Source organism: Bos indicus, chromosome 4, assembly GCF_029378745.1.
Source record: "Bos indicus isolate NIAB-ARS_2022 breed Sahiwal x Tharparkar chromosome 4, NIAB-ARS_B.indTharparkar_mat_pri_1.0, whole genome shotgun sequence".
NCBI classification, from domain to species: Eukaryota; Metazoa; Chordata; class Mammalia; order Artiodactyla; family Bovidae; genus Bos; species Bos indicus.
In genome coordinates this window covers 119,326,389-119,348,493 of record NC_091763.1, presented here as the reverse complement: position 1 = coordinate 119,348,493, position 22,105 = coordinate 119,326,389, and the positions used below count along the sequence as shown (strand labels likewise).

The 22,105-nt window shown below is 58.6% G+C and overlaps 1 protein-coding gene and 1 long non-coding RNA gene across 4 annotated transcripts in view; one reads left to right on the top strand and one right to left on the bottom strand.

Annotated features, from left to right (window-relative positions):
* Positions 1-22,105, top strand: part of PTPRN2 (protein tyrosine phosphatase receptor type N2) — a 602,297-nt gene that overhangs the window by 244,890 nt on the left and 335,302 nt on the right. For all 3 annotated transcript variants that reach the window (XM_070788511.1, XM_070788512.1, XM_070788513.1), the window contains one exon: positions 2,971-3,050. In XM_070788511.1, the coding sequence (XP_070644612.1) occupies positions 2,971-3,050 (80 nt within the window). The remainder of the gene's footprint in view (positions 1-2,970; positions 3,051-22,105) is intronic.
* Positions 1,973-14,688, bottom strand: LOC139182822 (uncharacterized). Its single transcript, XR_011566394.1, has 2 exons — positions 11,739-14,688; positions 1,973-10,972 (listed from the first exon to the last, which is right to left on the bottom strand). It is a non-coding gene; the product is annotated as an uncharacterized lncRNA (long non-coding RNA).

The window sequence follows — 22,105 nt, the reverse complement described above, 5'->3', positions numbered from 1 at the left end:
GGCCCACCGCAGGTGTGCCAGGGCCTGGGGAACCACTGGGGCTCTGGATGGTGGGGCGGGCCCACCGCAGGTGTGCCAGGGCCTGGGGAACCACTGGGGCTCTGGATGGTAGGGGCGGCCCCATGGCAGGTGAGCCAGGGCCTGGGGCTGGCACCTGCAGTGTGCAGGCCCCAAGGAGTGGGCCCTGAAGTCCCCGAGTGCCCCAGCCCGCCTCGCCCTCAGTGGGCTGGGTTTTAGAAAGAGCTGGTGACACGGAGGCCAGGGCTGGCACGTGACAGGTGCCTGGGTCTGGGGCCCAGCCCTGTTTCCTGATGGGACCCTGAGGTGGGAAGAGCGTGAGGGGCCGTCGGAAGTGCACTGGGGCCCGGGGCTCCGGTGGGAGGGGCGGGGTCTGGGGGATCCAGGGGGCGGGGCGGGGCCCCGGGGCTCTGGTGGGAGGGGAGAGGCAGGGCCACAAGGGCTCGAGGGGAAGGGGCGGGGTCTGGGGTCTCCAGTGGGAGGGGAGAGGCGGGCCCCAGCACTTCAGGAGGTGCAGTTTTGACCTGGTGCCTCCTCTCCGGCCCCTCACGTTGCTCTGCTCCTCACTTCTTGGCTCAGTCCCTCCCAGACACACCACCTCCAAGTCTGGGGGTATTGGGAGTTTTCCCGCCTTCAGAGGTGGGCTGGTTATCAGCTCAGCTCTTTTGTAAATACCACTTGCTGGGGTCTCTTTCTTGCTTGGTGAACGCAGGCCTCCTGCATCCCCTGGGGGCCACAACGACGCCACTGCCCTCTTTCAGCCTCTGTCAGTCTTGGCCACAGCTCAAGGTCCTACCCCGAGGCCTCGCCCTGCCCTGGAGCCCCGAGCCAGCCCGCACATCTGTGCCTCGGGAGCCCGGGTCCTGCCCAGTTGATGCGGGGCCGGCACCTCTGAGTCTTTAATGCTGCACGCGTGTGGGGTGCATGTGGCATCCCAACGAGTCCTGTATGTCGCCCCCAGGACACAGCACGTGCGGGTCCACAGCACCTGCAGGGGTGACCGGGCAGGGCCCTGGAGGGGACGACCGCACGGCCGCAGGGGGTCTCTGCGTCGCGTTGCTGGCGCGGCAGATCGTGGCTCCTGGAGAGGTGTGGAGGGCGCCACTTGGAGCGCTCTTTCAGGGCTGTGTTTCTGTGGAAGGACTAGTTATGCTTAATATGTTTTGTTAATGGCTCTGTAGCTGTCAAGTAAATTCCATTATATCTTACTGCATCATTAGAGGCCATTAAGACGCCAACGGCATGCCGCTGTAATTACGCCGGCAGATGCCCGGCCACCGCTCTTATGGTTTTATAATCGAGTCCCGGCTGTCGGTGGTGCCGATGGATGCGCTGCTCTGGGCTCTCGCCGGGCGGGCGGACAGGAGGCCGTCTGCTTACTGGATCCCCAGCCCGGGCCTTCAGCTGAGCCCGAGGCCAGCCCGGGCGGCCGGCGCTGCCTCAGCCTGACCGCTCCCCGAGTTTGCAGCAGGCCAGCAGGGTGCGGTCTACTGTCTGTGTGGTGTCCTGCATGGTAGGAGGGCAGTTCCTGAAGACAGAGCGGGAATTCACCACCGGACTCGTCGGGAGGTCTCCTGTGTGCAGGCCCAAGGCTCCCTCCTGCAGGGGCCCGGCCCCCACCCCGCCCCTCCCTCCACGTGAGGACCCCTGGGGGAGGGAGGGTCCCCGAAGTCGAGTTTCAGTTTCCCGCTGCGGGGTCTGTGCTTATTTGCCCCGTATTGTCTCCCTGGCGACTTGAACCACCTCCCGTTTTACAGCTGAGCCTCCGGAGGCCTCGGAGCCTAAAAGGCTCAGCGGGGTGACAGGTGGTGACCTGGGACACGGACATGCAGATATTTCTGTGCAGAGACTCCATGTGCCCACCCAGAAGAGCAGGTGCGGGGAGAGAGCCCTGAACTCATGCCGAGGCCAGCCGGGAGGTCGGATCTGCCTGGCACGGCTGGTCATCTTTCCTTTGCTGGTGCCAGGGCAGAGCTCGGCCACGTGGGGCTGGGCGGTCAGAGACGCGGAACCTCCCTTCACGGCATGCTGGGCTTTCCACGCTGGGTGGTCCCAGGGTCACTGTGTGCATGTCCTAAGGCCAAGTGTGCAGCATCCCAGGGTCACGTGTGTGCACGTCCCAGGGGCTTGCACATGGTGTCCTGGAAGGAAGGAAGGAAGGAGGGCGGGCCGTGGTGCTGCAGGTGAGGACAGGTGAATGAACCGCATGCTCTGTCTTTCGGGAACTAGGAGCGTCCACTAGATCTTCAGAGAACACTCTCAGCACCCAAGGGAAGGTTAGGTTTGGGGGGCCCTACTTACCTGGGACTCTCCAGATGTAGGTTAGAGTAGAAATGTCACCTCACTGGTCACCAGAAGAGCAGCTATCCTGAGGGCCCTCCTGGTGGCAAGGGCCACTGGCGTGGTTCCCGCTCCTGGCACACCAGCCCCTGGGGCATGTCCAGGGGGTGACGGGCCAGGAGACGCGGAGCTTGGGGAGTCCTGATGGAAACAGCCTCCTGCCCCCCCAGACAGATCAATTGTTTAAAAACGGACTCACTTTTCAAAGTCATGTTCAACAAAGTATTTAAAATGCTTTGAACAGTCTTGATAACTCCTGGCAAGCAGTCCCCTGCCAGTTATTTTTATACTGAGTAGTTCTTAAAGATTTCAATAAGTTTTCAAGAGAATTTTAAAAATACTTGTCTCTTTCCTGTCTGTTCTTGGCTTCTGTGGCTCCCTGGGGAACTGACTACTAAAACCTGTTTCCATAACAATTTTCTTTTTCCACACAGGAGTGTCTGCTGGTTACTGTTGGTTTATTGGGGTTGATTTGAATTTTTTTGTAAGAGCCCTGCCACATGTATTTCTAGAGTAGCAGAGCCTGTGGGCAGAGCCCCTAGGACCCAGGGTGGCCCTGGGATGTGTGGGGTGCCTGAGCAGTCCTGACGCCTCCTCAATGGTCTCTTCCAGGGTCGAGGGGCCAGCAGTGACCTTCAGGGTACGCGCCAACGCCCAGAATGTGACCGCAGCGGCGGCGGCGAAGGCGGCAGGTAAGGCTTCTGCAAGCGCTGTGCTGGGCACAGGATGCCCAGGTGTAGCACAGAGTGACTGTTTCAGCCAGCCTCAGCCAGTCCTGTGCGTCGCTAAGCATATAAACTACTTTAACGGAATTGACACTTCCTCCCAGGGTGCAGTGCAGCGCGGGTCCTGGGTGACTGAGGGACAGTTCCTGGCAGTTGAGGTGTCGTCATATTGTGTCTGTTAACTTAAAGTTTCTTTGTCCACTGACAGTAAACAGGCATAAAACAGTGGTCATGCCCCCTTTAGAGGAACAAACCCCAGGCCTCTTGATCTCGGTTGCTGCTGGCTTGTACTTGCAGGGATTCTGGGGCCCTTGGTGGCGCTTGTTTGTTCAGAGTGATGTTTGGGGGCCTCCCAGGTGGCGTTGGTGGCACACATCCCACCTGCCAATGCAGGAGACACAAGAGATGTGGGTTCCATCCCTGGGTGAGGATGCTCCCTGGAGGAGGAAATGGCAGCCCGCACCAGTATTCTTGCTGGAGAATCCCACAGACAGAGGAGCCTTGCAGGCTACAGCCCATGGAGCTGCAAAGAGTCGGACAAGACTGAAGCAACTTAGCACAATGATTCTGGGGACAAGAATTGTCGGTTAAATAATTCCTTGCACAGTTGTACCAGTTCCCATAAATCTGACAGATCTGCCTGTGGAGACTGAGCCTGCTCCCAGGCTTCATTCCACTGCGGGGGTGGAGCTCAGGGTGGACCGACCCGGCCGGGCAGTCTCCCCGTCCGGCAGAGCGGCCAAGCGGGCCCTGGGGAGTGGGCAGCAGACTCTGGTCTGAAGTCTCTGCGCCCAAGTGGCCACGGACCCCCTCGCTGCATGGACTGGCTTCATGCCCCTCCTTCCTCAGTACAAGAGGTTACTGAATATGCTTGAGTGGACTGGCTTCATGCCCCTCCTTCCTCAGTACAAGAGGTTACTGCATATGCTTGAGTGGACTGGCTTCATGCCCCTCCTTCCTCAGTACAAGAGGTTACTGCATATGCTTGAGACCAAAACAAGCATCATTGTTTTACCCAGATATGCACTAATCGTTCCGTGAGCGGCAGTTCACCCCAGTACTGGGAAATGATACTTTCAGAACTGGATTTGTTGGAACCTAACGACAATATGAATGGAACGAAATGAAATGAAATCTTTTTATCTTTTTAGATTTGTGACCATGTACTTGTGACAATGGCCTTTCATTATTTTGTCGCTCTCTGGGGGAAGTGAGGTTGACTGTTTGAAACCTGGCGTCTTGGTTTTGTCTCATGTGTCCGTGTCAGGCGTGGAGAGGGAACGGCACCTGCGGCTTGAGCGTTGTCACGGCCTCTAAACTCAGATGTCTACATCACACCAGCGTGCCCGTGAGCCAGCGTGGGGCGCCGGCCGCCGTGTGTCCTGCAGGCCCTGCAGGCTGGGCAATGACACCTGTAGTTTTAAAAACGTGGCTCCTTTTTATATTTTAAGTACTTTCATGATGTTCTGAACGTACTTGATGCTATAAGGGAAGGACTACAGAGAATTAGCCTGTGACCACAGGATCGTAGTATTTGGTGCTGAAATACCAAACTGCACAGTCAGCTTGACCCCCTCCGACTTGCGGGCATGTCTGTGGTCACCGGCAGACGAGGCCTCCCACCGGTACAGAGTCCACACGGGGGTGGACTTGATCCCATGCTATCAGGGAGGTTAGAGCCCTGCTCGGGAGGTTCCTGATATAAGTGGATTGATCCCATGCTGTGAGGGAGGTTAGAGCCCCGCTCGGGAGGTTCCTGTGATGACATGTGGGGCTGCTCCCTCTTCATACTTATATGATGATGAAATTGCTTCTGTTTTGAAAGACTTGAAGGCGCTTCTGTAATGAGGCTCCTCTCTCATCCTCAGCCCCAGGCAGGTATTGGGCCTCCTTATTCATGTCTTCACCACTGCTGGAGCCCCCGCGGAGCGGATGGGGGGACGGGGGCCACTGCTGGAGCCCCCACGGAGCAGATGGGAGGGGGACAGGGGACCTTCAGGGCTGGGGCCTCACTTTCCTCCTGGAATCCTGGTCAGGTGTTGGATGCCGTCAGGGCCGAGGGCTGTCCATGGGCCCCGTCGCTCTGGACCGAATGCTGACACAGGTGACCCTGTGGAGGGGGAGGTGGAGTCGGGGACGGCAGTGGGGCCCAGCTCAGGGCTCCTGGAGGTCAGGCCCGTGCAGGTCCTGGGCGCTGCAGCCCTGCCGGGGCTGGGCACGTGGACCCTGGCTGGCACGCCTCGGGCCCAGTCACATGTGGGTGCGGAACTGGGGCATGGGGAGGGGCTGGCGTAGCTTCAGGGTGTCCACGCCAAGGATGCTGAGCCTTGCTGTCTCTGAGGGCCCAGGCGTCTCCTGGAGATGCCTTCGGTCGAGGCCAGTCCCCCCCTTAGGGATCATTCGTCGGTACCAATGTGGTTCGGTCGCGCCAGGCCCTGTGCGGGCCGGGGTGTGCTGCGGTCTGACCGAACAGAGACTCGGCCCTGGTGAGGGTGCAGCCCCGTGGGGGAGGCGAGGAGAGGGCAATGTGGAGCATAAAGCGACGCCGTGTGGCTGGGGACGCAGCGTGCGCTGTGTGTGATCGGCGAGGTATCAGTTATGCGAGGGAGCCTCACATGTAACATCACGTAATGTAGTGATGCTGTTCCGTCACTGCACAGCGTTGCCCGACGTGCTGTATATAACACATGGAGAGCGTGGCACGGGGCGTGGCGTGGCGTGGCGAGCGGCAGCGTGCGGTGGTGAAGCGCGGGGCCCTGTGCTGTCGTGTGGCGCCCATCGCATCGTGTCAGGACACAGAGAGGGTTCTGAAAAGACACCAGGCCACAGTGGGCCTGGACAGATGCCGGCCAGCCGAGGCCAGGGCTGCCAGGCACCGGGGGGCTGGGGCTGCACTTCTCGGGGAGACGGCAGGGAGGCCAGGTCAGGAGACTCGGGGAGACGGTGGGGAGGCCGGGTCAGGAGACTCGGGGAGACGGCGGGGAGGCCGGGTCGGGCGGCTGGGGAGACGGCGGGGAGGCCGGGTCAGGAGGCTCGGGGAGACGGCGGGGAGGCCGGGTCGGGCGGCCGGGGACTCGCCATGCTGGGCTTGGGCCCCTGGGGACGAGCAGCCGGGTGTCTGCGTGGGTGGCCAGGCCTGACTGGGAGCCGGCAGCGTGGCGCCCAGCCCATCCTGGAGCCATCTGTGGTGTCCAGGTGGGTTTTGTAGTCTCGCCTTCATTGGCCCCTCACCTTCCTTCTCTTTCTGGCTCTGTGCTGAGTGCCACGGGCCACAGAGAACCAGACAGAACCACCCTTGTCTTCACTGGGCCTGCAAAGAGACGTTTGGGCCCAGACATCCTGAAGAGGCAGGGAGGGCGTCCTGGAGGAGGCAGCCTGAGGAGAGAGCACTGGGGCTTCACGGGCGACGGTGGGGTGGGACCTGCAGTGTTAACTGTGATACCCGAGACTTCGGACAGCTCCCGGCTTCCGCATGAGGGACATCCGGTGGGTGGGGTTGCCTGGCGGGGAGACGGGAAACACTCTCGAGGCATCTGGGTGATGGGGCCTCGAGTCACGGGTGGGACATGGTGGCATCATGGATGAGCTCGGTGCCGAGGAGTTGGCTGCGGGCCCTGGAGACACGGCTGGCGTGTGCTGGCATGCGGGAAGTGCCCAGGCCGAGGGCCCCTTCTCCGGCTGGGCCTGCTGGAGGGGAGCTTGTCAGGGAGGCAGGAGGCGCCGTGCGGACGGGCGCGTGCAGTCTGGCCGTGTTCTCTGGGGCCTCAAGTCTCTGAGATGAGACATGCCCACGTGGCTGGAGAGAGGCGGCCCCTGTGGGTGAGCAGGTGCCCAGCGGGGTCTGCGTTGAGGCTCGCAGCCTAGCCCTGCCAGGCTCCACTGGCGCCGGGCAGGGGAGCCTGGGCCTGTGTGGGAGTGGGGCTTCCTTCCTGACACGAGGTGATGCTCAGGTCTTTGATTCTCAAATCGTTCCGATGCGGTAACTTCAGAAGCCCTGTGACGCCCAGCTAGTAACATCTAACGGAGTCTTCCCACGGGCGCGTCGGTGTCAGCAGTCCACCCACTTTCTCCCGGCCTTACCCGCAGCGCTCAGCCCGCCTGGTCACCTGGCTGGCCGGGGCAGGGCCTGCGGATGTTGACCCCCTTTCTCCTGGCCTTACCCGCAGCGCTCAGCCCGCCTGGTCACCTGGCTGGCCAGGGCAGGGCCTGTGGATGTTGGGACGAGTGACAGGGAGAAGCGCCGCCTGCTGAAGGCCTGCGGGGAGGGGGCCGGGGCCCCGGCCTTGGGGGCCAGTCTGAGTCTGTGGCGCTCGGCAGGAGGCCCTGGGGAGCTGGTGGGGATGGTGGGCACAGGCGGGTCTCGCTGTCAGGCTGCTGCGGCCAAGGCTGCCTCCCGGGGCTGGCTCCCGCCACTCGCTCATTTCCTCCCGCATAGCGGCCCTGATGCTCCGACAGCCATTCCTGAAAGTGAACTTCTAATTCACAAGGTACGCCGTACCCCAGGTTCACAGGTCACGCTGGTACCCCAAGTCCACACAGTTCACAAGACACGCTGCGCCCCAAGTCCATGTATCTCACAGGGCATTCTGGTACCCCTGTCCATCTAACTCACAGTGGACACTGACACCCCCAAATCCATCTAACTCACAGGGGACGTTGGAACCCCCGCCATCTGGCCCTGAGACACAACTCTGTGACAACTCAGCGTGTGCCTCGGGGCATGAGGGTGACACTGTGCGTGGCCGTGTTATGGGACCACACTCTCGGGGTGACGCTGAATGTGTGAGACGCAGATCAGTCAGCAAACGAGTCGCCCGTGGTCCGCAGGGTGAGGGCGGCCGCCCACGGGAAGAGCCGGGAAGCAGGCCCACAGGGTCGGAGCCCTGGGGCTGATCCAGGTGCTTGTACGGCAGTTCCTTTCTCCTCTGAAGACGGTTTGCTCTTGGTCAACACCTCACATTATTACAATTGCACAGTCAGAAAAAGCCAACTCAAAATGAAAAGTCTTCAGCAAAAGCAGCGATAGGCTTCCCTCCCGCGGGATGAAGCAGCATAGGTAGTCTCTCAGCGTCGCAAGCAGCCCCACGTCCTCGGGGAGGCAGCTCGAGCTTGCCAGGGGAGACCCGGCAGTGGTGAGCCAGCGCAGCTGTCCCCGCCCGCGACAGCAGCCTCATCCTGCGGGGCTCACCCGGCGCGGTGACCCCCGGACCTGTGCCTGGGCGTGGGCAGCGGCGCCATCTGCGAGCCTTCCCACGGGGCGCCAGCTCCTTCTCCTGGCTGCCGAGCCTGGAGCAGGGCGTGAGTGTGCGCCCTCTGTGACCTTAGGGCCCTCGGCAGGGGGGGCAGACCGCGGGGCTGACACGCACAGCCAGTTTTCCCCCGCCTCCTTGTTGCCTTCCCTTGAATGTCCCGGGGTGAAAGTGAGGGTCGGGCGGGGCCCAGCGCCCCTGCTGGGGTCCGGGGGGGTCTGCTCTTGGGCTCTGCCCAGCCAGGCACCCACTGTCCTGCCCACCGTCCACTGGGAGGCCGCCAGCCCTCCCTGCCCCTGCCAGCTCTTCCCCCAGCCCCCCCGGAGCCACTCGACCATGTCTGCAGCCCATCCTCCCCAGGGCAGCAGAGCCGGGTGCCCGAAACGAGGCTGCCGGGCAGGCAGAGCTGGACGGGGCCTCCCTCCTCGGGTCGGTTACAAGCGTCCCCCCGACCACCGACCACCGTGGGGCCGCTGAGCAGACGTAGGAGTGGACCTCAGGCCTCTGCCTGGACCGGCACCCGGACTCCGAGCACAGACGCGGGCAGCTGGTGAGGCCTGGGGGCTGGCAGGCTGGACGGAGGGGCAGAAACGCCGGGCGAATGGCGCACAGGCTCCCAGGTTTGTCAGCAGGCACATCCGGGGGGGTGTCAGTCCAGGGTGCTGCCTGCCATGGGGCCCCCATGGTCTCTGGCTGCTGGAGAGCTGTGCTGCCCAACAGGCCTCTCCCACCAGCCACGGGAGGTGTTCAGAAACGTCAGTCAGCTCAAGACTGCATCTCAGAGTGATTCCACATCTAAGACTAGACGCAGGGGGTGGTGTGGACGTGAGCCCCGCACAGCCCGACGGAGGGTCCACTCCCCCGAGCCACCCCGGAGCGGGGCACCCACCGCCGTCGTCCTTCCTTGAGTGGTGGGTTTCCTCCTGGTTCTCAGGGTGCGGACTGGCTGCAGCAGCCCTGAGTGGAACAGGTGGCACTGTGGGGCAGGCGGGCCCCGTGGGGCAGGGGGCTCCCTGTGGGGCGGGAGGCCGTGTGGGGCAGGGGTCCCATGGGGCAGGGGCTCCTCCCCAGGTGCTCCCCATCCAAGGACCCCATCCAAGCCCCCTTCCAGCTGGCATCCTCCCCACAGGGCCGCATGCTCGCGCTGGGGGTTCCTCATATCCTCCGCTGGGCTCACACACCCTTTCCATGAAGAAAAGCTTCCTTACGGCGGCCTCCGGAATGCGCCTCTGCTCTGTATGAATGCTCTTCTTTGACCACATTAAACACGTTTAGCCCCTTTGGTGGCGGTTTAGTTGCTAAGTCGTGTTCAACTCTCGAAATCCCGTGGACTGTAGCCCGCCAGGCTCCTCTGTCCATGGGATTCTCTAGGCAAGAATCCTGGAGTGGGTTGCCTGCCCTCCCCCAGGGGCTGTTCCCGACCCAGGGATCAGGCCTGGGTCCCTGCACTGCGGGTGGGTTCTTGGCCACTGAGCCCCCGGGGAGGCCCTGCTTCAGTCTGTAATGCAGCTCACCGGGCAGCATGTCTGCATCTGGGCGCGGTGCTTCTCTCTCTGGAAAGCCCACTGGGGCAGAAGATGCGTCTTTCTCTCTTCCTTTGGAATTCTCTCTTCTCCTCTGTCCCACTCGCTAGCAACCCTCCCCCAGAGCCACCCAGCGTCACAGGCCCCCTGCTGCCCTCTCCTGTGGGGACTCCCAGAGCTGCCGCAGTGCTGGCCCTGAGCCCACGGGCACCGCTCTGTCAGGTCCTGAGTGGGTAGGAACGGAGCAGGGTTAACAGCCACCCACAACGTCTGTCCCCATCCAGGAATAGCCAGGACCCTGGACTTAGAGGGAGGACTGGGCCACCAGCTGGCCGTGCCTCTGTGGCAGGTCCCCAACAGAGATCAGAGACCCCGGGGGTGAGGACACCCGCTCCCAGTGGGCAGGACCAGCTCTCCCCCAGGTCTGGTGGTGAAGGAATGGCTGAACCATTTCATCAGTTTAAGAATCTCCCCCAAATCACTCGCAGACCCCTTAGTCACTGATTTTGGAGGAATCTAGCGAGGGCTGTCCGTTCTTCCTTAACTTTCAAAGCCCAATTTCCAGACTCCGTTTTTGCTCCCTTCTGAAGAGAAAGTCGGAAACCAGGGGACAAGCGACCAGGAGGTCAGAGATCACTTACGTTAGAAGATGCTGCCCGTAATAAGCATTAGCACCTGCTCGGCAGGGAAACCTGCTCCTTGGCATCGTTCCCACGTTCATGCCGCTGTCTGCGAGAACGTCCTTCCTCTGAACCAGCCCCTCTATTTCTCTGCCCGGGACTCTCTGATCAGAGGTCGAGCGTCCACCCCCAACAGGCCCATCCAAGGCAGCTTCTGATGCAGGTGGGGACCCTTCTGCCAGAGATGGAGAGAGGCTTGCACGTGTCTTCATGCCTGCCCTTTGCACGAGTGATGCCCGCTCCAGGCCCTTGCTCCCTCGCGCCAGGCACTCACAGCAGAAGCAAACTTCAGCCTTTGTGTTTGGAGCTGGCTGTGCCCGCGAGCTGTTTAGGGAGGCCTGGAAGCCGTGTCCAAGTTCAGTGTGTTTTGACATGTAAATTCACACGAGGCATATTTAATCAGTCACAGTGATACGCTAATTGGATTCATCTGTGGACTGAACGAGACACACATTTGAAGAAAAATGAAGAGAACACATTGCCAGCTGAGACAGTTTGTAACCAGTGCTCTGCATCATCAAAGTGCGAGAAGGCCAAGGCGCCAGGTACGTGTGGGGCCTCGGCCATGTGTCCTGCCTCACGGCGCGCAGCGGGGCTGTGACGCTGTCCGCGGTGCTGAGTTTAGGAGCCCTGGGTCGCCTGACACCCCGGAGACCCAGGAGTCCATGATGGAGTGTGTGTGTGAGCACAGCCGGAGACACCGCGCAGAGCATGGGCATGAGCGTGCAAACCCAAGTGCGGGCATGTGCGAGTGTGCAAGCACCAGTGTGCAGGCCCACAGAAGTGGAGAGGAGGGGGTGTCGCCGCCTGTCCCAGCGTCTCCCTGGCTCAGATGGGGCTCCTGCCCTCCACATACGTGTAGCGTGTTCAGAGGGGCCTGGGGTCCCCCTCAGGGAGGTGCACGGGGGCCGCGGGTGGTCTGCCTGCATCTGGCTCGGGGGTGACAGTGACCACCCTTGCCCCTCCCAGCACGCCCTCCTGTGCCACCGTGGGCACCCTGCTTACCATCACGTCTGCCTCGTGTCCTTTCGCACAGGCAGAGGGAGGCTGGAGCTCTCAGGCATGAGGGCCCCTGGGCCCGGGTGCCCCATGGGGGCAGCATCTCCGGGTCCCACCCTCCCGTCCTTACCAGCCCCCCGCACACGACCGCAGGTGGGGGCTTACCGCGCTTTCCCCTGCAGCAGAGGGCAGGGCGAAACTTACCCCGCAAAGCCGTGGTGCACAGGGAGGGTCAGTGCAGCCGGTTGGAGCCGGGTTGGCGGGGCCTCTGCTGTGTTGAGTGTCTTTTTGCAGGAACAGGGGTGCATGAGCGATGAGTAGGCTTTCCCTTTCTGGTGGGCAGGCACTCAGCAAACAGACTCACCCAGCCAGGAGCAGGCAAGCAGGGTGGTGGGGGGTCAGGGTGGGGCGGGGTCTGGGCCATTCTCCACAGGTGATGCCTCTGAACCCTGTGGAGGAAGGAGCCCAGCCTGGCTGCGGAGACCAGGAGGGTGTGCGGGGGGAGGGGGGGCCTTAGGGGTGGGAAGCAAGAGGCCAAGAAGCAGGTGCACAGCCTGTGGGTGGTGGGGATGCCCGGGGAGAGGGCCTTGGGCCGGTTCTCCATCCCCAGAGGACCCGGAGCAGCAGGAGCTTCTGGAGTGGTCGGCTCCGGGCCCGCGGGGTGAGTCATGCAGGCAGGTCAGGGTTGCTGCCCGATTCCTTTCTCTGGTTGAGCGAGAGGGCACGTGTGGGCGTGGTGCCCCGGGTAGTGACCATGGGGTGTGGGGCAGGGCTTTTACTTCCATTCAGAGAGGACAGGAATAGAAGCATGATTGCTGCAAAACACGCGTGATTCATGAAAACCTGCGTTCTGGGTGGTTCTACTCTTCAGAATGATTCTGTGCGGTTTTCACCGTGACTCCTCTCAGGCGATTTAAGCCGTGGTTTGCGGGGACAGTCTTCCCAGGGATGCGCTTGCTCCAGGTCTGGGCACCCGCTGGGGCGTTCGCAGGGGTTCCGTGTCCTCGGCGCACTAACTCCTGGGCCCGGGAGGTGGCCGGGCACCAAGAGTCTGCCCGGAAGCGAGGAGTCGCCCGGCTGTGCGGGTAAGCCTGAGCCGGGCGCTCAGGGCTCAGCCGCTGGGTGAGCCCCAGGCCTGCTGGGGCGGCCGTTTGAGGGTCTCCGTGAGCAGGCGCAGACGGGGCAGCGACCGCCAGGGAAGCTGAGGGCCACGGGAGCTGAGACAGTGGCCGGGAGGCGGCGGGGGCGGACGGCTGAGGGCGAGGAGGTGGGCAGGCGGCAGTCCCGGGAGCGGCCGGGCCCCGCGTGGGCCGGCAAGACGCTGGGGCCTGGGCCGCTGGCAAGAGGGCACCTGCCCTGCCTGCTTCACCCACCCCGGCCCCCAGCGCAGCCTTCTTTGTCCCTGTGGCTCAGGGGCGTCTAGGCGGCCCGGTGTCCTGCGGAGTCCCGCCGTCCGTAGCTCCGCCCCTCGTCCCGGCTCCCCTTCCGGCTCCGCCTCTATTCCCGGGCCCTCCCGGTGCTGCTCTCGGTGGGATCACTGTGCTGGGCGCAGGCAGGCGGGATGCTCCAGCCCCTCCCGGGCTCCCCGCGCACCTCGGACCTCTCTCTCTTTCTCGTGAGCGTCCGCACGGCTGACCCGGGCCGGCCCCACGGGTGATTCGGGGTGCCTCCCCAGCGTTTGCGTGCACGGTCTTTACCGCTGGAAGGTGGAAAAGTGGAAATCCGAAGAATGCAAACATCTTTCCAGTTTTCTTTATTAAAAATAAAAGCAATTATTTCTGCAGCCACTTGGAGCCGCCTGACACGGAGGCTGGCTCAGCTTCCCTTGTTCTCCGCGTCTTCGCCAGAAATAGACGCTGGTGCTGCAGTCCAGGTTTCTGAAAAGCCTCAGCTCTTGCGAGGCGGGTCCACACCCCGAGCTGTGCGTTCGGGTGGTTTCAGCGTGAGCCGCTGGTGGATGTTGGGGTCGGTGCGCGGGTGTGGGCCCGGCACCGGGCATTCGACAGGAGGCCCCTTTGGTTCTGAACGCGGGAGGTGTGGTCGGAAGTCGCCCTACAGGGCTCATCTCCTGTGGTCCTGCTTCTCCTCTCGGCTCCTGCCCGCCCCACTGAGAGGGAAGGGCGGCCCCGGTCTCCTCCTCAGGGCTTCCTCTATTTAAGCCGAACGTCTGGAGGCTTGTGTGCGGCACAGGAAACCTTCCTTGGGCATCCGACACCCCACCTCCAGCGCCCAGGCCAACCCCCTCGTCTGGGTTGGGGTGAGGATTAGGGTCATCTCAGCTTCTCCCCTGTGCCTTGCACTCCACTGATGAGTCTGATTTAATAGGCATCTTTGCAGTGATAGCTCAGCTGGTAAAGAATCCACCTGCAATGCAGGAGACCCCAGTTCGATTCCTGGGTTGGGAAGATCCCCTAGAGAAGGGATAGGCTACCGACTCCAGTATTCTGAGGATTCCCTAGTGGCTCAGCTGGTAAAGAATCCGTCTGCAATGTGGGAGACCTGGGTTCAATCCCTGGGTGCGATCCCTGGGTTGGGAAGATCCCCTGGAGGAGGGAACAGCTACCCACTCCAGTATTCTGGGCTGGAGAATTCCCTGGACTGTACAGTCCGTGGGGCCGCAGAGTCGGACAGGACCCAGCGACTCTCACTCACTCGGCCCCAAGTCCTCACGCAGGGTCATCCTCGGCACTGGCTGAGCCCTCCTCCCAGCCCCTGATGTATGTTCTCCCCCTGGGGCTGCGAGTGATTTAAACCCGGGAGCCGGAGAGACCTACAGGTGGGGCGCTCTTTGCTTTGCGTTTTCCGGTTCCTGCAGAGGGGCGGCGCCTGGGGGCGGGGCGAGGGCAGACGCGGATGGAAGGGTCACTGGCGCTCGCAGCCCCGCCCCCTTCCTGTTCCGCACGCTTCATCCTGCGAAGTGCTCCTGACGCGTCGGCGTCATGACTCCTCTCGTTTCCCGTGCCACTCGATCACTTTTTATTTAACCAAAGACTGCTTTGGGCATTTCATGGGCTGTTGGTTTGTCAAACCTTGTAACTCAGATGAAGTGTTTTGAAGATTTTCTGATCTTAAGGATCCTATGGGGTGCTTTGGGGGTTAGTTAACTGTATGGAAAGTGTGTGCCTGGTGGTGCAGGACAGCAGTGTGAGGCGCGGTGCTGGCGGCCGGTCTGTCCTCTTCCCAGAGTCCTCCCCCTCCCCCCACCCCTGCCCCTGTCCCTCCCCCTCCGGTGCGCAGCGAACCCTTCTGTGAAAGAAGCAAGTTAACCTCATAGGTTCCACGGAGACTGCGCTGGCCTGCCATGGGTCCTGGTGGGGGCAAGTGTCTTCTCAGGTCGCGTGTCCAGCTTCAGGATCTCTTGGCGTCTTTAATTGCATGTTCCTTTCAGTTCAGTCTAGTCGCTTAGTTGTGTTCAACTCTTTGCGACCCCATGGACTGCAGCACGCCAGGCCTCCCTGTCCATCACCAACTCCCGGAGCCTGCTCAAACTCATGTCCATCAAGTCGGTGATGCCATCCAACCATCTCATCCTCTGTCGTCCCCTTCTCCTCCTGCCTCCAATCTTTCACAGCATCAGGGTCTTTTCCAGTGAGTCAACTCTTCCCATCAGGTGGCCAAAGTATTGGAGTTCAGTTTCAGCATCAGTCCTTCCAATGAATATTCAGGACTGATCTCCTTTAGACTTGCTTCTGTTGACTTTGCTTTCCAGGAGGCTTCTAACAAATGCTATGTATACAGGAAGCCCCCAAACCGTGTGATGAGTAAGAGCTTTGCAAAATGGAAGCATTAATAAAGGAGCTAGTAGTAGCCTGTTAGTCGCTCAGTCGTGTCTGACTCTGTGCGACCCCATGGACTGTAGCCCACCAGGCTCCTCTGTCCATGGAATTCTCCAGGCAAGAGTACTGGCATGGGTTGCCATTTCCTTCTCCAGGGGATCTTCCCAACACAGGGATCGAGTACCTGTCTCCTGCACTGTGGGCATATTCTTTACTGTCTGAGCTACATCCTCAAACACGAGCTTAGTCATTGGCAGGAAAGGGTGTCACTGGGAAAAGTCTCGTGACAAAGACTTAGGAAGGGCTGACAGCTGACCTTACAAGAGCCAAATCCACAGAAACTTGATTCCTTTTTCTGGACCTAAGTACTCAGGTGTCTCTCTGGCCAGAGGTTTTCCCAGAGAATAAATATTGACTATTTGTAGCTTTCAATTGTTTCTTTATATTAATGGTATTAAGAACCACTTCAGGGGAAAGCAGGCAAGACATTTTAGGGGATAATGTACTTTTATCCTTGCTTTCCTCGGCCCTTAATAACGAGCAGGTGCATCTCAGCTTCCGGGTCCTCCTCGGACGCTCCTGGCAGGCTTCCTCGGGCCCTGCAGGCGCCTCCCTGACACTTGCATTTCTTTACATGGATTCAAGTTTCTCACCGACTTCACAGAGCAATGGGCTTCCCTGGTGGCTCAGATGGTACCGTGCCTGCAACGCCGAAGACCTGGGTTCAATCCCTGGGTCGGGAAGATCCCCTGGAGAAGGAAATGGCAACCCACTGCAGAATCCTTGCCTGGAGAATCCCATGGACGGAGGAGCCTGGTGGGCCACAGTCCGCGGGGTCGCACAGAGTTGGACGAGACTGAGCGACTTCACTTTAAGTTTCTCACCCACGTCGCTTCCCTTCTCTCTAAGGAGCTTCTTTCAACGTGTCTTTCAAGGCGGCTCAGCTGTTGGCAAGTTCGCTGCTTTCTCACGTCTGAGTCTTCGTTTCTGCTTTACTTCTGAAGGACGCAGAGCTGCGCGGATGGTGCGGGTGCCTTCTCTCCGGCTCACTAAATGCTTAGCTCCGTTCTCTGCTTGCTCACGTGGGGCAGGTCTCTCCTTGTGCCCCGGAAGCTGCTCTTTTCTGTCTTGGATGTTGTGCAGTTTGCGCTGCCGTGTGATTTTGAGGGCGCGCGCCCTGCTGGGTGCTCCCTGAGCTCCCTGGGTGTGTCCCGTGGCGCGCTCACTCGGAACCTCTCCAGCTGTCCCGTCTGCAGTGGCATCCTCTCCCTTTCGGAGGTGCGCCTGTGCAGCCGCCCCTGGCTTGCCTCTCCTGTCTCTCTCTCTCTCTCTCTCTCTCTCTGCAGAGCAGCTTCGAGGCGTCCCCCTCAGCCCTGTCCCGCCCAGGCTTTCGACATCTCCACTGCAGTGCTCCAGCTTCCAGCATTTCTTTTTGGTTCTTCTTGAGCATCTGCATTTCTCTACTTTGCCCAGCGGTTGTTACACGCTATCCCTTTTTCCATTAGCGACCTTAGCAAATTGATGACAGTGATTGAAACCTGTGGCCTGGTCGTCCCAGTCTGTTCTGCCTGAGTCTCGTTCTGATCTCACTGTGTCTTTTCAAACTGTGATGTTTCTTTCTGTTTTGCTTTGTTTGCCGTGTAATGTGCTTTGTAATTTATTTGTTGTTGTTGGAAGCCAGCTGTGCGTGCGTGCGTGCATGCTCAGGCCTTCAGGCGTGACTGACTCTGTGCGCCCCCGTGGACTGCAGCCCGCCAGGCCCCTCTGGCTTCTCCAGGCAAGAACACCGGAGTGGGTTGCCATGCCCTCCTCCAGGGGATCTTCCCGACCCAGGGATCGAACCTGTGTCTCTTACATCTCCTGCATTGGCCACCAGGTTCTTCACCGCTGGAGATGGGGCAAAATGGCCCAGGGTGCATAAGCCTTCAGCGTGAGGCCTTTGCCCCTCTGCGTGGGTGTCAGGTGGGGTGCGCTGTCGACGCAGCCGCGGCCGCCAGAGCTGATAGTTTTCCAGGGTCTTTGTTTTGTCTCTGTTTCCTTTGGGTCTCCCTCGGGGATCCTCCTTCTCAAGGGAGTCTGAGGTGCACACTGGCTTACCTGCGATTCCCTGCGATGTGGGGGGTGGGCAGCCCAGGCCCTGGCCTGAGGGTGAGTCTCGGTCTTCAGTGAGCCTGGGCTGTGCGCCCCACTCAGCTGCTCCGTGTTTCTGTCCCTGAAGGGAGGCACGAAGGCTGCAGGGGCTGGAGTCGGGAGCACGTGGGCACACTTGGTGTCTTATCTGTGGTGCACACATGGGATTTGCAGCGTCCTGTATATTACACGACGTGTGCATTATCAGTGCTAGACACGTTTTACATAAGCACACGAGCTCACCCTTGAGCCACGTGCGAATCATGGTGCCAGTGCTCCCACAGGCGAAGCTCTGCAGGTGACTGCATAGTTGCTCCATCGTGTCTGCGGATCCACTTCTATGGCTGAGCCAGCCACCACCCTCTGGTATTCACCACCGAAAGCCCTGCAGTTCAAGCCCGTGCTGTTCAAGGGTCAGCTGTATTTTATTAAAATACGTAAGTTTGACTTACGTACAAATGTCATATACTTTTACATATACTGTATATTGTATATAGTGTAATACTGTTAGATAATCATACAAAGTATCACATATGACTACTAATTCTTTTCAGTTCACTCTATATGTTACAAAGATAAACATATAGCTTAATTTTTACCTATTTATATGGTATCTTCTTACTGGATAGAATTTAAAAATTAATCTCATCAAGCCTATCAGTATTTTTCTCTATGACGTTTCATTTTATGTATATGCATGGACTATTATTCAGCCATAAAAATAAGGAAGCCCTGCCACTGGCAACAGTATAATGAAGTTTGAGGGTATTACGGGAAGTGAAATAGTCGGGCAGAAAAACACAAAATACAGCGACTGTATGATCAATCGCTCCTCCTCGTCGTTTCCGGAACACCAAACCTGGAGAAACAGTAGACTGCCGTTTACCAGGGTGGGTGGGGGCAACAGGGAGATAGGCAGAGGCTGAAGTTTGCAGCTGGAAGATGAGTAACTGCTGGAGACCTCGAGTCAGCCTGGTGAGCACGGTTGCAGCGTGTGTTACAGACGCGTGTGCTGACAGCAGGGCTCATGTGCTCCACCACACACGCACGCACGCACGCACGCACGGTAACAGTGTGAGGTGGTCACGCATGCACGCACGCACGGTAACAGTGTGAGGTGGTCACGCACGCACGCACGGTAACTGTGAGGTGGTCACGCACGCATGCACGCACGGTAACAGTGTGAGGTGGTCACGCATGCACGCACGCATGGTAACAGTGTGAGGTGGTCACGCATGCACGCACGCATGGTAACAGTGTGAGGTGGTCACGCACGCATGCACGGTAACAATGTGAGGTGGTCACGTACGCACGCACGGTAACAATGTGAGGTGGTCACGTACGCACGCACGGTAACAGTGTGAGGTGGTCACGCACGCACGCACGCATGCACGGTAACAGTGTGAGGTGGTCACGTACGCACGCACGGTAACAATGTGAGGTGGTCACGTACGCACGCACGGTAACAATGTGAGGTGGTCACGTACGCACGCACGGTAACAGTGTGAGGTGGTCACGCACGCACGCACGCATGCACGGTAACAGTGTGAGGTGGTCACGCACGCACGCACGCACGGTAACTGTGAGGTGGTCACGCACGCACGCACTCACGGTAACAGTGTGAGGTGGTCACGCACGCACGCATGCTAACAGTGTGAGGTGGTGGCGTGTTAACTAATATTATTGTGGTCACCATTTCACAGTGTGATTGTACATCACATCACCACGTTGTACACCTCAAACTGAGACAATGTTGCTTGCCAATTATGTCTTAATAAAGCTGGGAAAATAGTAAACATTCAGTTCAGTTCAGTCGCTCAGTCGTGTCCAACTCTTTGCGACCCCATGAAGCGCAGCACGCCAGGCCTCCCTGTCCATCACCAACTCCCGGACTTCACTGAGACTCACGCCCATCGCGTCGGTGATGCCATCCCGCCGTCTCGTCCTCTCCGTCCCCTTCTCCTCCTGCCCCTAGTCTCTCCCGCATGATACCCAGTAGCTCACCTGAGAGCAGGATGCAGTTATTTCTGTCTGGTTGTTGCTGGTGTGCAGGCGCGTGGTTTTGTATTTTGACCTCGTGTCTTTCATCCTTGAAAAAGGCCTCTTAGTAGTTATACTTGTTTGATTACAGATCCTCTTAGTGTTTTCCAGACAAACATATCATCTACAGCTGAGAATATTGGTTTTCTTCCTTTCTAATCCTACATATCTTGTTATTGTTGTTGAGTCGCTCAGTTGTGTCCGACTCTTCGACCCCATGGACTGCAGCACGCCAGGCCTCCCTGTCCATCACCAACTCCCAGAGTTCACTCAAACTCATGTCCATCGAGTCGGTGATGCCATCCAACCATCTCATCCTCTGTCACCCCCTTCTCTTCTTGCTTTCAATCTTTCCCAGCATCAGGGTCTTTTCAGATGAGTCAGCTCTTCGCATCAGGTGACCAAAGTACTGGGGCTTCAACTTCAGCATCTGTCCTTCCAAAGAGTATTCAAGATTGATTTCCTTTAGGATCGACTGGTTTGATCTTGTAATTCTTCTTACTTTAAGTCTTGTTGGATCCTCTGTTAAATAAAAGGACTCTACTCACCCATCACTTTTTCAGTGTTTCATTTTCCAAAGGAATGAGGTTTGCTGAACGATTTTTAGCCAAAAACCTTTATTGAATTAAGGAAGTTGTATTCCTAGTTTCTTAAAATTTTTAAAATTCTGAATGGATGAAATGCTTATTCTTGACCTCTGGAGTGTTACTGGATCTTTCCCCTCTTTATCTCTTGGTAAAACAAACGGCATGGACACACTTCCTGCTGCAGGAGCATTTTTGCAAGTCTGCGTTAGACGCTTTGGTTATGAACTTTTGTTGAATTCAGTTGCTACTATTTTTTGAGGAGTGAGATTCACTTATTTTTCTTTCTCATGTTTTTGTTGTCCAGTTTTACTATCCAGGTGTCTCCCGACTGTGGGAAAACCCGAGTAAGACAGGGAACAGATGGTACTGGGGTGCCGGCCCCCCGGGAGCCGTTGGGTGTTGTGACAGCAGTCAGGTTCTAGTCTCCTCAGTTCAGCTTTGGAACTTTGCATTTTTTCCTGAAAATGATTCATCTCCTTTATGTTTTCCAATTATGTTTATTTTGCATTATTTACAATGTCCTCTCATGATTTTGAATCTCTGCTGTGTCTGCTGCCACATCCTTTCGTTGTTCCTGACGGTGCTTATTTCTGCTTTCTCTTCTCTCCTGATAATCCTGATTGGATGTCTTCTGAGTTTACTGTTCTGTCGACCAGCCCTGGGTTTCTGTCAGCGTCCTCTATTGTTCACATTTTCATTAATTTCTACTGTCTGAGTCTCTTTCAGATGATGACACTGTCTCAGTTCTATGGTGTTAATTGTCCTGTTTGCCTTTTCTTTTGAATCTTGCTGACATCTCCTCTTTATGGTTCATGTTCTGTGTGGCTTATAATTTTCACTGTAAACTTACCTTCAGTGTTTCCCTTCTTGGGAGAATCATCTGGGAGACCCCAAACCCCTCACCGTTGGAAACGTTCCTCCAAGTGGTTTTAAGGAGAGTGATTCCAGCTGGAGTGTTAAGTACACGAGAGTCCTACTGTGTGAGGACGTGATTGCCTGTGTGGTGCACATACTGGGGCTCTTTCCCACCAGAGAGATTCCTGCTTCCATCCAGAGCCTGAAGACAAGGGGCCCCCAGCCCAGCGAGGGCAGGCCTTTCTGACCCACTTGTGGGTGGAGGCAGTGGTTCCTCCCTTGCCTGGCATCCCCGAGGTCATTGCCCACCTTCGTGTAGGTGTCAGGACCCACGTCTGCACCCCCTGCCTGTCAGCGCCCCGCCGTCCGGAGCCTGGAGCCCCTCGTGCTGACTAAGTCGCTCCAGTGTTTGGCTGCATTTCGGGTGCTTCCGGGAGCAGGGCCACAAGTTTGGCACTGTCGTGAAGGGCAGGACAGGCCCTGCTTGTCCGAGACCCTTGTGTCTTGCTGTGTGATTATTCTGGTGAATATTTAAACCACAGACACTCGAGGACTTGTTTAGAAAACACACTTTGGGGTGATTGATTCGTAGAGCTGTATTCTGTGTGCATTAAGTGGATGGTAACCTCAAGCATCTGCCTGGCACTGTGTCCTCCTGGGGCCGAGCTAGCCGCCTGTTCTGTGGCCTCGTTATTTAATTGTAGGTAAGCTGGGACCTTGTGCCTGAGTTTGGGGCATGTCTAGTGCAGCTGGCGGAGAGCAGGGTGGTGGCTGCACACATGTCCTGGGCTTCCTCCGGGTCCCTCTCAGCCCAGGAGGACGTGTCCTCTCGGACATCACTCCACACTCCTGCCAGGACTCTCTCAGGGGCCATGGACCTATATCAGAGCCCCCACCACTGGCCTCTGCCCTCCCGAACCAAGGGCATCTCACGCCCCAGGAGAGGCAGTGATTACAGAAAACAGAGACACCCGCCGGCTCAGATGCTCCAGAACGTGAAGCGGAGGAAACCGAGGAACCTGAAGGGTGTCTGTGGGTGGCGCCCCCAGCCCTCGGGCCCTCCTCGTCTGTGGTTTCACTGGGACGTGCCTGACAGGGTCGGTGTCCTGCTGCGTGGTGACAGCCCGCCCACACGTGCCAGTCCCTTCTCCACACGGTATATGTAGCTCCTGTCGTGTTATTT